This window comes from Peromyscus eremicus, chromosome 12, assembly GCF_949786415.1.
Source record: "Peromyscus eremicus chromosome 12, PerEre_H2_v1, whole genome shotgun sequence".
NCBI classification, from domain to species: Eukaryota; Metazoa; Chordata; class Mammalia; order Rodentia; family Cricetidae; genus Peromyscus; species Peromyscus eremicus.
This window is the reverse complement of record NC_081428.1, coordinates 23,298,324-23,311,400: the sequence shown is the minus strand read 5'-3', so window position 1 is coordinate 23,311,400 and position 13,077 is coordinate 23,298,324. Positions and strand designations below refer to the sequence as shown.

Genomic DNA, 13,077 nt, shown 5'->3' with positions numbered 1-13,077 from the left:
AAAAGAAAATATTATTTATGACTACTTCACATGGAAAAAATTAGATATAATAGATTTTTATATAGGTACACTGCCAGGAATAAAGTACTAATACCTATCATAATATGAGAGCAACTCAACAACAAGGTGCTGAATGAAGCCAGATACAAAATGATCTCTGTGATTCCTTACACAGTAACACTCCATGAAGTGTAAATCTATAGAAATGTAGCCTTTATTGGGTGAAGAGGGGTAAGGATGAGTGTGGAAGGGAATGGTCATTAATGGTCACAGGGTTTCATTCTGGGATGATTTCACCATTCTAAAAATTAGTTTTGGTGATGATCTCAGAACACTCATCATGCGAGAAGTATTCACTTGTACCCTACAACTTTGGTATGTTAACTTCAGTTCTGTAAAGCTCTTAGAAGTAAGGACAGAGAAGGTCTTATTTCTATTACAACGTACTTATTACTCTTCATACAGTTTCATCTACTGAACATTTTCTTTATTTTCCTTGATGGCATCTTGATTTAAAATGATGAGTGTTTTAAATTTAGTTTTAGGTTTATCTGCCTTCTTTTTTTCCTTGAAAAAATTCCAACTACGTTTTGTGGCGGTACATAGAGACTAATCTAATCTCTGAATACTTACCGTCCATGTGACTTGAACAGTTGTAGGTGTCAGAACAACTGGAGTATGGAGACGAACGATGACATCCCCTAGTTCTTTCTGTACTTGTCTGTGGTCCACTCCCTGTGCTGGGGGGCTGATATCTGTAGTTAGAGGAGAAAACCATTCCTAATTTCAAAATTCATTATTAAACTCCAGTGCATTTGCTATAATCCAATTTAAAAATAACTACCAGATGGATTAAAATGTCTCATGACAGTGGGGCAGCAGTAGCGCACACCTTTAATCCCACCTCCGTAGAGCCAGGCAAATCTCTGTGAGTTCGAGGCCAGCCTGATCTACAGAGTGAGATTCAGGAAAGGCACAAAGCTACACAGAGAAACTCTGTCTCAAAAACTAAAAAGTCTCATAACAAGTCAATTTGGCATACAAATATAAACACATGTATATAAAAATGAATGGATGTGTGTGTGTGTGTGTGTGTGTGTGTGTGTGTGTGTGTGTGTGTGTATTCCATGATGGTATGGAATATTTGTTATGTTTATCTTTATCAAAAATTTCTATTTACAAAAGAATCTTTGTAACTCTGCATTCCCACATAGATGTATTGTTTTTGGAAGATCACTAGATTATGGGTTAGACTAAAGTCTGTGCCCTAATAACCTGTCTAGAAAGATCATTTCTATACAGATGTTAGGGCACTGAAGTATTTTCAAGTTGTATTTTAAAACATATCTGAAACTGCATACCAGAGGCTTTTTTTTCATTTCTTGGCCTGATCAGCAGGTTGTGTTTTCCTACCTATTGTGACCTATTTTCATTTGAGTCATAGATTGAAAAAACTGAGAGCCTGAGGAAGTGAATTCAGTCATTAATGGAACAGAGTGAGATTGAGAATAAAACAAATGAATATTTTGCAATACTGAAAACCTTATACTGGTAAAATGCTCCCCAAATATCAGTTTGGGCCAGAATTCCATCACCTAGAAAGAGATCCTACAGCTGCTTTGGTGGAGCAAGAGAGAAAATGAAGAAATAAATATGCTCCCATGAATGACACATACTCAGCCCTAAATTACTATTTTCTTATACCCCCATTACCTAAAAAGCATTCCATTACTACATTCAATGATAAAATATACATCCTAAAGTCTTTATGAAAATAATTAAAAATTACATACATTCAAACCCATCAATTTGATCTGAAACATTAAAAGTTACTCATATGCAAATAGAGCTCTTTAACCAACACACTTCAATGTCAAGGTAACGTTTTCCCTAAAACTATTTGATTTAAATAAGGATATCCAATTCTAAATGATTTATTTAAGAAATTATTCCTTAATTTCTTCTGTCTTTTCCTCAGTTTATAATGCAACATTCTTGAAAAAGCGCAAGGTGTAACTTAAGTTGAGTGCACTAACTTACACTGGGACATAAATAATTAGGAACCACATAATGTGCTTTTCTTCATTTTCTACTTTTTTTCACCTTCAGCATTAACAACAAAGTAAAACATGAATTGATTTAGAACAATATGTTCCTTTATCTGAATACTATTAACCTTTGCTGATGTATGTGTGGCCTACTGTGATATTTACCTAAAAGTATGTAGGAGGTTTAATGAAGTAAATGATTTTTAAAGTACATGGTCATGAAAGCCTTTGAAAACTCAGACCTCAAAAGCCAATACGTTCTTTGAAAAGGAGTGCTGTGCAGATTTCCAAACAGCTGAACGTGTGACATCAAAAATGAGGCTGACGTTCAGACACAAAACATGGGTTTTCCTATTAAGTATCTGTTAAGAGAATATAGGTCTTCATCTCTTTGAAGTTTCTCAGCTGGAACAAGCCAGCTCACAAAAGAACTTCATTAATCTTTGTTGATCTTTTCACTGAGAGTTTTATTCTGAATCAAGCATTAGTGACTGGTACAGTTACTGAATGTCATGAGGGTGTGCTGCCCTCTGTCACACCAGAGGTTTCCCAACCTTGTTCCTCTTCTACCTCCAACTGCAGCTGCACACACAATGACCACAATGACCGCTAACCACATAGGTGGTGCTAACGGACATTCACAAATTTCTTGACTTAAAAAAAGAAATCACATATCTCTTCCCTTTCACAATCAGTCATTTAATTTACTCATTCAATCCAGACACATTAAAAGCAGTTGCATAGGGATGAGGTAAAATGTAACGACTTTCAGGCCTTCAAAGTCTTTGTTGTGCTTTTTCTCTCTCTGGAGACAGGTTCTTTACCTACATACCCTTCATCATCATGGAAAATTAAGCACACTATGGCGGAAAGAACAAAAGCAAAGTATCATCCCCTCCTCCCTCAACTGTCATTATGTCAGCCACGTTACCATCACGTGGTGACTTTATTTGACTTCATTCCTTTACCGCACCCTTCTCTGTGATAATGGCATGCTCGTCACTACCTCTGAACTACATTGTAATTATAATAATATTTTACGGCGGCATGGTGCTTTTCATAGCATAAAAATACTACTTTAAATTATATCTCGTTCAAAAGCTCTTACAAATAAGAAATAATTAACCCTCTCAAGAACCCTGTGGGGAGTTGGTTGTGACATACAATAAAGGCCCCCTTTTCTATTGTACTAACACCTTCTTTTAGTCGTAGGATAGGAAAGGATAATATAGTATTCTGTATTAAACCCACACTTTACTGACTTGGTAGCAAAGGACATGTTACAAAAAAGGAGGAGAAAAAAACTTCCATTTTGAAATTAATCATTTTAATATTCTAGGAGATGTGGTGGCATTTTAGTAAGAAAAATCACCTGTACTAAGAAAAAAGGTTTATTTATTCTTTTCTGAAATAAAAATCTCCTTGAAATGACTGATGTTAAAAAATCAAAGACAATATGGGGTGGTTGTTAAACATTGGTACCATACCATATAGACGGCATGCTAACCTAACTCAGGGCCCGGAGTGGCTCCCCTCTTTGGACTTGAAGCCTGAAAATCTGTGTCTAACAGATTCAGGGTCATTGGTACTCCTACTAAAAATCCACACTGGGAAAGCCATTTTCCCGATAAAACAAAACAAACAAACACAGAACCCAGAAACAGGAAAAGGAATCCTGGCACTCTTGTTTGGCATCTGTTTTTTAAAGGGTTTATTATTTTTTCTATTGTATAATAGAGAATGAGCAACTTTTTCTTCTTCATTCAGAGACTCTCATTTACTACACATGTATCCAACTGTTTGTTTTCCTTATGTAGAAACTGAGAGCTCTGAAAGGATACCTCATAGTAATGCAGGGACAGACCCCAGAGAATCATGCACAATTAGCATGTACACATTCTCTTTGCTCATGCAATCTCCATTGTCTTAAGTTGATAGACCATCCCAATGCTATCATTTTTATCAGCTACTGAAATTACCTTGTGTACGTACAGGATCCGACATAGGGCTTGGGTCACTGAGACCTTGGGGGTTGATCGCTCTGACCATGAACAAGTAGATTGTATTGGGCCTCAGCCCTCTTACAGTATAGAGAGTTGTCTTAACGTGGTTTGCCACTGTCTGCCAGCTATTGCTCACTGACTGGCTGAAATAGGAACAGAAACTGATTTTAAAAACTATTCAAAATACTGTAACAAATGGAGTTGAGTGTCAATGACAAAGGTCAATGGCTGAAAATTAAACACATACACACACAACACTTGAAGTGTTCAGCCCAATAATGAAACATTTGGATGAATTCATTTTTATTCAACAACAAAGCCGAGCCCACCTAACAGAGTGCCATGCACAACAAAATTAAACTCAGCCCAGAAGATGTGACAGCCCTTTGCTAAATGCACAGCAGCCCACTAAATGAATACCTGTAAAAGGAACAGAGGCCAAAATCACAACATCAAATTTATACAATAAATATGGTCCTCATAGATGCATATGTATATACCTTGCAAAGAATTAACCTGCAGAAAGAATAAATGGGCTACAGAGTAATTTATGCCAATACATTTTCCTGTAACAAGGTGTGTTTTCTTTTGCATCAATTCCACATGCAATTTTATAATAGAGCCTTCTAAAACTACATATCTGTAAAAGAAGAAAGGAAGCATATAATGAATATTTTCCCTTGATTACATTTTTAATAAAATTGTACATTACACGGTATTGTGATCTCTCATCTCTAAATGATGAAGTATTAGATTCTGTGTATGGACCCTTCTACAACTTGCTATAATGGATGCCATGTTAGATGCACTGTACCTAAGGTCAAGTGATATTTTGCTAAAAATAATAAGAAAATGTGATTTTTAGGTCCTTCTATTTTAGCATCAAATAATATCTTTAGGCATCAAACATAAAGAGTAATGAAAATTACAATTTGAAAATATGTATCTGCCATTAACTTAAAAATGGAACAGAAAAGCTAACACAAAAAGATATCATTCATCCTGAGCGTGATAAAAGACAGTGGCTGTCTTTCAAACTGTGGAAAATCAAACAAAATCATAGTGAAACTGAATATAAAAATACAGTTTGTACATTTTTCTATTTGTACTTTATCAAGTTTAGATCAAACAATGTAGTAAAAGGCAATGATTTATCAACCATACCTCTGTAGTCAAGAAAACTATTTCACATATCACATTGAAATGTCTTTTCATTCAATAACTAGAAGCACAAGGAATTGATTTCTTAACAAGTATAGAGAAAAACGAAATTATGAAATCACCAGAAAGTAGATGGATCTGGAAAGAATATTATTAAGCAAGGTGACTCAAACTGAGAAGAAAAATACCTACAATTTTCCCTCAAATACGGAGCCTATCCTCTAGTGTGTGTATGTATGTGCGTGTGTGTGTGTGTGTGTGTGTGTGTGTGTGTGTGTGTGTGTGTGTGTACAATGGTCAGGTGAAAAAATGATGGAGCAAATGTTACAAAATACCTCTTTATAGACATAAGAATAGACAATGAATTTTATTTTTAATTTTATTATTAAATGATTAATGAAAAGTTTATATCCAATTTTTAATAAAGTTAAAAAAAGTGAATTTCTTTAAGTACATGAACTTGTTCTTGTCATAAAGCATCAGGGCTGATCAGGTGAAATTGAAGATACCGTAACTAAGACAAAAGTCTGATGGAGTAATGAAACAGGAATTGTCTCATACCTGAAAGCTTCAATGATATATGCACTTGCTGGAAGAACTCCAGGTGTACCTGGTTGCCAGGATAAGGTAACACTGTTCTTAGTAACATCAGTGACCTGTGGTTTGGATGGTGGCCCCGGCAGGTCATTTATATCATAATTTTTACTGATTGTTGCTCCAGATTCTGTAGAGGACAAACAGGGTAGACTTTGTTCCTGATTTTGTAAGCAGACAAGAATGCTTGAAAGAAGGAAATATTAAAGAAATTAACTTGACAGTATGCAATTCATCTTCATAAATCAGATGGTTGTAAGCTATTAGCTGGTTTTCCAACATGCTAATAAATATAGTCTTCTCTTTCATGGATAATCAGTGTAATCACTTGCATTTCAGAAGAAATCAAGCAACAAGGTTATGAGTTACAAATGCAGGGAGCTCCCCAGATGCCATGCTATGCGCCAACTAATGTTCAAATCTAAAATTGACATTGAATGTGACGAATTAGATTTACATCCAGTGCATGTAAAATCGTGATCTACCATTACATTAAATATGACTCTCATTAAGCACTCACCTGTTACATCCAGCACTGCACTCCAGGAAGTCTCCCCACTTGAACTTGTAGCCACACAAGTGTAAGTGCCAGTATCAGAGATCTAGCACAAATGGAAAGAAAGAATTCAATTATGATCAACTTGTAATCACTCAGTCTTGATGAGGCATTAGAGTCAATCGTGTGTGTGTGTGTGTGTGTGTGTATTTGGCACTAAAGCAACCTTTTGTTACAACATTGATTAAAAGTTTTTCAAAGTGATATGTATGCAACTAAATGTAATTTTTCTGATAAACTTTATTAAGTTCCCTGCCTCCATGGTAATATGTGCATTTTAACTTCATTTTCTTGTGGGACTTCATTGTGTCAGCATCAGATATAAATAAGCCAAAATAGAATAATTCATGTAGAATTCTACATGGATGCAATGATTCATGAATGCAATGCTGGCTTTTCTTTCTTAGAGAAATTATATTTCAACAGATAAAAGTACCTAGGACTAAATAGATAATGAGACTTTCACACCTCTGAGAAGCCAAATGCTTTTTAAAATAATTTTTTTCATTTAAGGAATGCATTCTCTACTTATAAATAAATGCCATCAGGGTGGTGTCCAATAACAAAGTGGTATAATCTTCAAACAAAAAAAAAAACTAAAAGGAAAAAATGCCTATGGAGCCTTGTCATTTTGAAATAAACACGATCAGAAATAGAACCAAATATGCAGAACTTTCTTTAAACACATTTAAAACATCCAAATTTATAGATCATTTAAAATGTCTTTGTTGCTCATTGAAGAATGGACGAGGACTTTAAAATAGTTGAAAATATGATCAAAAGTTGTCTTTTACAAATGTAAAGTTGAAAAAAAGAGAAAGAAAGAAAAGAAAATCTTGACAAAAAAAAAAACCTTGAAGATCAATAAAATATATTCAATGATCCTCCTGGTGTTTGGGTTCTAGGAGTTTGCAGTACTGACATTGACTGCCAAAGGACTTGTCTGGTAGGAAAAGTGGATGTAAGTAAAAGCCAATGAACAGAGTTTAAGGCAAGCAAAAGATGCAGTTCTATGGTAAGCATGGGTCTGTTCATGAAATGTGGGAAGATTATAGAATACTACACCTTCAGGTTCAAAATTAATCCGTGACTCAAAGAGTCATTATTGATTCTCAGATAAATCATTAGGATATGAAGTTACCACCACGTTACCATTTTAATTTATTTTAAAGTCATTATGTATTTAACTAAAGTTTGAAATTGCTCTAGCCTGTCACTCTTTTCTGTATTATCTCAGTACAATTGTCTTCTATCTTGCAGGGATGATGGGAGTAGCCATTGTGGAATAAGCTATCTTTTCAAATGTGGCTGCAAGTGCATTATAGTCATTAGGAATCTTTGCATTTAAGAAGCATCACTCACAAGCTAAATATAATGAGCTGAAGTTGGATTTTAATGGGATATTCATTTGAATATGGACTGTGAACGTGTAAAAGAATTTGCATTTTATTATAGCTGTTGAACTAAAATGTAGCACTTGTTATTCTGTGTAAAAAGAAGAGTATGTAGGTAATGTGTCTTAACTGCATCCCCCTGTCATTGTGCGGAGATATGAGCCTGACATTAGCTGTGGTAGGTAGGTTTTAATGAGTATTGGAATATTCAACTTCTCAAAAGATACAGATTCAGATACCAATTAGCTGGACCAGGAAAACTTAGCATCCATCATGTTATTTTGTTCTCTTGCCTTATGCATTGAAAAAAGAAATCATGAGACACAAAGGATCTGACCTATAGGAAACCTCTCGACTATACCAGTGAAGTGGTAAAGCCTGACTTAATCCTCCTTTAGCAGCATCCATTGTACAGAAAAAGAACAATGTGCTCAATTTGGAACCGATCAAAAGCCCAAATAGCTTCTGAGCCTCACTTTTGTGTTGCTATGATCACCATCACCGTGTTCTTTCTTTGTGCTTTAACTTTAGATAGGACGTTTTCTGATCAAGAGTGCTTCACTTTCTTTCTCTCCTTATCCTTTCATCCTTGACCAATTTCTTTAAAAGGAAATGAATAGGGTTAGCACACTATGTCACCCCTTTTCTCCTTGGACCGTTAGCTACAAACAAGCCTCCTGGGGATGGCATCTCAGAGATGCTACTCAAAGACCTGTGCAAGAAGTCAAAGCTTGCTTGACATCATCAAGCATCTACCTTTAATTACTTCTCTCTTCCATTCCTAGAGATCTTGACTATCCATGCACACACATCTTTTAATGCAACAATACAGTTAAAAAGCATTAACCTTCATGGCCCAAGTCTGCCTTTATCTCAGAATGAGGTTAAAATGTTTATGCAAGGAGAGCTGTTATGAATTTTTTTAATAACTTCCATTTTGTTCAAAGAAAGTTAGCTAATTCATGGAGAATTTTAAAAAGCATATTAAAAAGAGTCCATGTTAATTTATTTTCATTTGACAGAACTTGGAAATATTTTTCACCTACACAACTATATCCACCTAATCTTTAATAAATGTGTCAAAAACATACACTGCAGAAATGACAGCCTCTTTAAAATTATGGAAATCATTGCAGTAAGCAAAATAAGCCAGACTCAGACAATTACTCCATATTTTCTTTCATATGTGGCACCTAGATTTAAATTTGTCTATATGTGTGTGTATGTATGAGGGGGAAAAGAGATTTTAAGGGAGGAGTAATTACATTTTGTTAATAACATTAAGATTATATATAAATGTATTAAAATTTATGATTATTCTTCCATTTTGCAAATATATGTATAAGTACACTGATAACTTACCATATAGATGTGTAATTGGAAATACCTTGCATCCTAAGAAAAGGATCACCTTCACTTGAAAATGTGCAGCAAAATATTTTACCTTTTGCCCTGGGTTCTGAACATGGATTTTCAAGATTCAGCAAATTTGTATTATCTTCATTCTATCTATCTATCTATCTATCTATCTATCTATCTATCTATCTATCCATCCATCCATCCATCCATCCATCCATCTATCTATCTATCTATCTATCTACCTACCTACCTACCTACATATGAGTGTGTGTGTATGTATATCACCTATCTATATATTATCTATTTAACTATCTACTTACCATCAATCTATCTATCTACCTATCATCTATCCATCTATCATCTATCTACTATCTATTTATCATCTATCCATCTATCATCTATCTAAGTATCTATCATCCATCTCTTATGTATATGACATATGTATGCCCAGGCTCTTGTTGGGAGGTCATAGGAAACTTACCAGCTTCAGTTCTTTCCTCTCTTTTCTCTATGTGGGTCTTAGGGACTGAACTCGAGTCATCAGTCACGGTGGTAGGTGTTTTCACCCACGGAGTCATCTCACCTGCTGGCTCTGTTACATTTTCTGTTTGTTTGTTGGTTTTTCATTGTCTTGATTTCTGAGTTCTTGACCAAGTGCCAAATTTTACTAATTGTTCTTCCACTAAATGATTATCTATATTTTTATATATTGCCTATCTCACATCTGGCTTCCATCACCAGGACTGTGATTATTTTAAAAGGTTGCTCTACTACCATCTCTGCTAACTGTGGCAGTGGGGATGGATGGTTTTACTATACATAGTTGAGTGAGTGAGCTTTGTTAGCAGTGGACAGGTAACCCTCCTAATAACAGCTCCCAGGCTTTCATATTTTATGTAATCCTTCACCTCACTAATGTGGAGATGAGACTTGTGGACTGGTTTCTGGTCAGTTGCATATCTGAAGGTTTCAGATATCATGTCTGAGATTTAGTGCCATGAAACTCAAATGCTCACCTTCGTTGGCAGCTTTCATGCTCCCTATGAGGATACAAGCACTCACATCAGGAAGACCCAGAAAGCAAGAGCCTAGAGGCTCCCATCAGACAATGCTCAAAGAAGGCGGATAGTTAATCTATTCATCCCAAGCAACTCTAGGAAACCAACAGTCACATCACATTGCTTGGAAGTAAATCAATCTTCCCTTGGTATCCTGGCAAGCCCCTAATCCTAACTGACTATCACAGAACTATAACACTTGTAGCAGAAGTGCTAGCTAAGTCATGCCATTCTTTTAATTCATTTTTTTTTATCAGAAATTGTGGGAAAATAACTGTGGATTGCTTTAAACCACTGCTTTGTCAAAAATGCTGTTAAATATTAGAAAATTCAAACAACATTTAGAATCACAGACTGTTTTCGGTCACCTTTGATGTAGGTCCAACTTAGCTCACTTTGAGGAACTGTCATTCTTTTTCATGGACATTCAGTGAAAATACCAGTGACTCATTTTCATCTAGAGGTGTAAATGTAAAATCTGTAGCAACCTAAATAAAAACTAAGGACTTTGTTCAACTATCCAAATACCTCTTATATAAACAGTCTCACTCTTTTATTCCTTTCTTGAAATTATTGGCTGAGCCAATTTACCCATACAATCTCACAGTCTTCCTTGATAGTGAGAGTAAACTTAGCAGCATTACTTACTGTCAAATGATTTCAGTTACCTGCTACTATCCTAAACTTTCTGTTCAAGATTTGTAGCCCTGGCTGGAGAGATGGCTTAGAGGTTAAGAGCACTGGCTGCTCTTCCAGAGGTCTTGAGTTCAATTCCGAGCAACCACAGGGTGACTCACAATAGTCTACAGTGGGATCTGATGCATTCTTCTGCTGCAAAGTTGTACATGTAGACAGAGCACTCATATGTACATAAAATAAATAAATAAATCTTTAAAAAAAATGTAGTCCTGGCTGGGCGACGGTAGCATATGCCTTTAATCCCAGCACTTGGGAGGCAGAGACAGGCAGGTCTCTGTGTGTTGGAGGTCAGCCTTGTCTATAGAGAAAGATCCAAGACAGGCACCAAAACTACCCCGAAAAACCCTGTCTCGAAAAAAAAATTGTAGTCCCAATATTGGAAAGAGAGCTAAGTCAGTAAGTGCTTGCTTTGCAGGCATGAATACCTGAGTTGTACTCCCAAAACTACTTAAAAATCTAGAAATGGTGTTGTGCATCTATAATCCCAGCATTGAGAAGATGGAGAAGAGCAGTTACCTAGGGCTTTTCTCTACTAACTAAGTTCAAGTCCCAAGAGAGACCCTATCCATTCCCCACACTCTCTGTCCAAAGGAATATCATGGTGGGAGTGTTTTGAAGAAGGCACAAAGTTGCCCTCTAACTTCTAAGTGCACACATAAACATATGCACACATTCAAACACACATATAGCAAGAGTTAAAGTAATATATAAAATTTTTAATTTCACTAAGGACATGCATATGGATGCACAAGTGAAAGGGTTCTAGGTATAGTGTGAAATTGTTAATAATGAAAGGACAACGATTTCAATTAATCATTGTTAAGCCAAGAAATAACATGACCTATCATAAAATGTACAGCAATTATGTGGAGATGTGAGAATTTTTTCAGTATACTGTGCAAGTCTTCTTGAGAGCAAAGCTGTTGATAAGATGAAGAGTCAATAACAAGCCAAATCCTACATACCCGTAAATTCTTAATCTGCAGTGTTCCTTGTTCCAGGATTGTTGCTCTTGAATCTCTACCCAGGAAAGTAAAGCCCTCCTTTAGCCAGCTAATTACAGGAAGAGGGTCTCCAGTGGCTTTACATTTCAGTAGCGCTGTACCATCCACTGCAAGTGTTTGGTTGATTGGTCCTTGCAGGATTATAGGTGGAGGTCTATCTGTCAAAACTAAAAGGTAAACACATATTCAGGAAATTTAGGGTTCTATGACACTCAGTAGTCTTGATATGTTGACATTGGATAGTAATAATAAACACTTAAAGCATTTTACTGTTATTTATAATGTATTTTACCTTGTAAATATCTAATATATTTTCCATCTATATACATTGAACATACACCTACATATACTGCACAAAGACCATACTATTATTTTAACTTTCTGTGCATTGATTATAATTAAAATGATTTGAGGATATATTTTGACATTTTAGAAAGGTTGAATTGTATTGAATAGCTTAGTCACATTGAAATTAAAATAAAAATACAGACAGCTTCTAGCTGTTAATCATAAATTGTTCATTTATTGCTCATAGAGATATATATTTTTAAAAAATCTATGTGCTGTAGTGCATGTAAAGCTAACCTTCATCTTTGCCCTTTGCTTTAAATACCTGTGGATTATATAACTTACTACTTACTCATAGAAGCTATCGGATGCTACGTTTACATAGGCTGATGTGTTTTTGTCTATGATAAAACATTAAACCTTAAATAATTTATATATAAAACTGTGACATTTGGTCTTTAAACTATAGCCATGCCATTTCAATAAGTTTATTGAGTAGGTAAACACAGCTAAGAAGAATGAACTAGTCAAATAAAATGCACAGCATGACTAAATTCAATTTTTTACTCACAATCATTATTTACATTCAAGATAATTTCACAAAGTTCTAGCACAGTATGCCTTTTTGCTTATGGAACACCATCCTATATCAAAGTAGTCCGTGTTTTAAGAAATATTTTAAATGATTTAAAAATATAATGATTTAAAATGACATTATATAAATGGTTCGAAGAAAAAAAATTAGTTGAATATTGTGTTTCTTTAAGAATTCACCAGATTACCCCAAAATAAAACTGATAAGCTCAAGTTAAAAAAAAATTAACTTTTAACAAGGAAGTACTTTGGTTGTGAGCCTAGCCTTTAACGGCTGAGTCATCTCTCAAGCCATTTTTTTTTTTTTTGTTTTTCGAGA

General features: G+C 35.1%; 1 protein-coding gene across 1 annotated transcript in view; it reads right to left on the bottom strand.

Annotated features, from left to right (window-relative positions):
• Robo2 (roundabout guidance receptor 2) overlaps window positions 1-13,077 on the bottom strand; it is a 532,650-nt gene that overhangs the window by 73,967 nt on the left and 445,606 nt on the right. The window contains exons 10-14 of the mRNA XM_059277713.1: window positions 11,838-12,043; window positions 6,327-6,408; window positions 5,774-5,936; window positions 4,028-4,194; window positions 634-755 (exon numbers count right to left, since the gene is read on the bottom strand). Coding sequence (XP_059133696.1) covers window positions 634-755; window positions 4,028-4,194; window positions 5,774-5,936; window positions 6,327-6,408; window positions 11,838-12,043 — 740 coding nt within the window. The remainder of the gene's footprint in view (window positions 1-633; window positions 756-4,027; window positions 4,195-5,773; window positions 5,937-6,326; window positions 6,409-11,837; window positions 12,044-13,077) is intronic.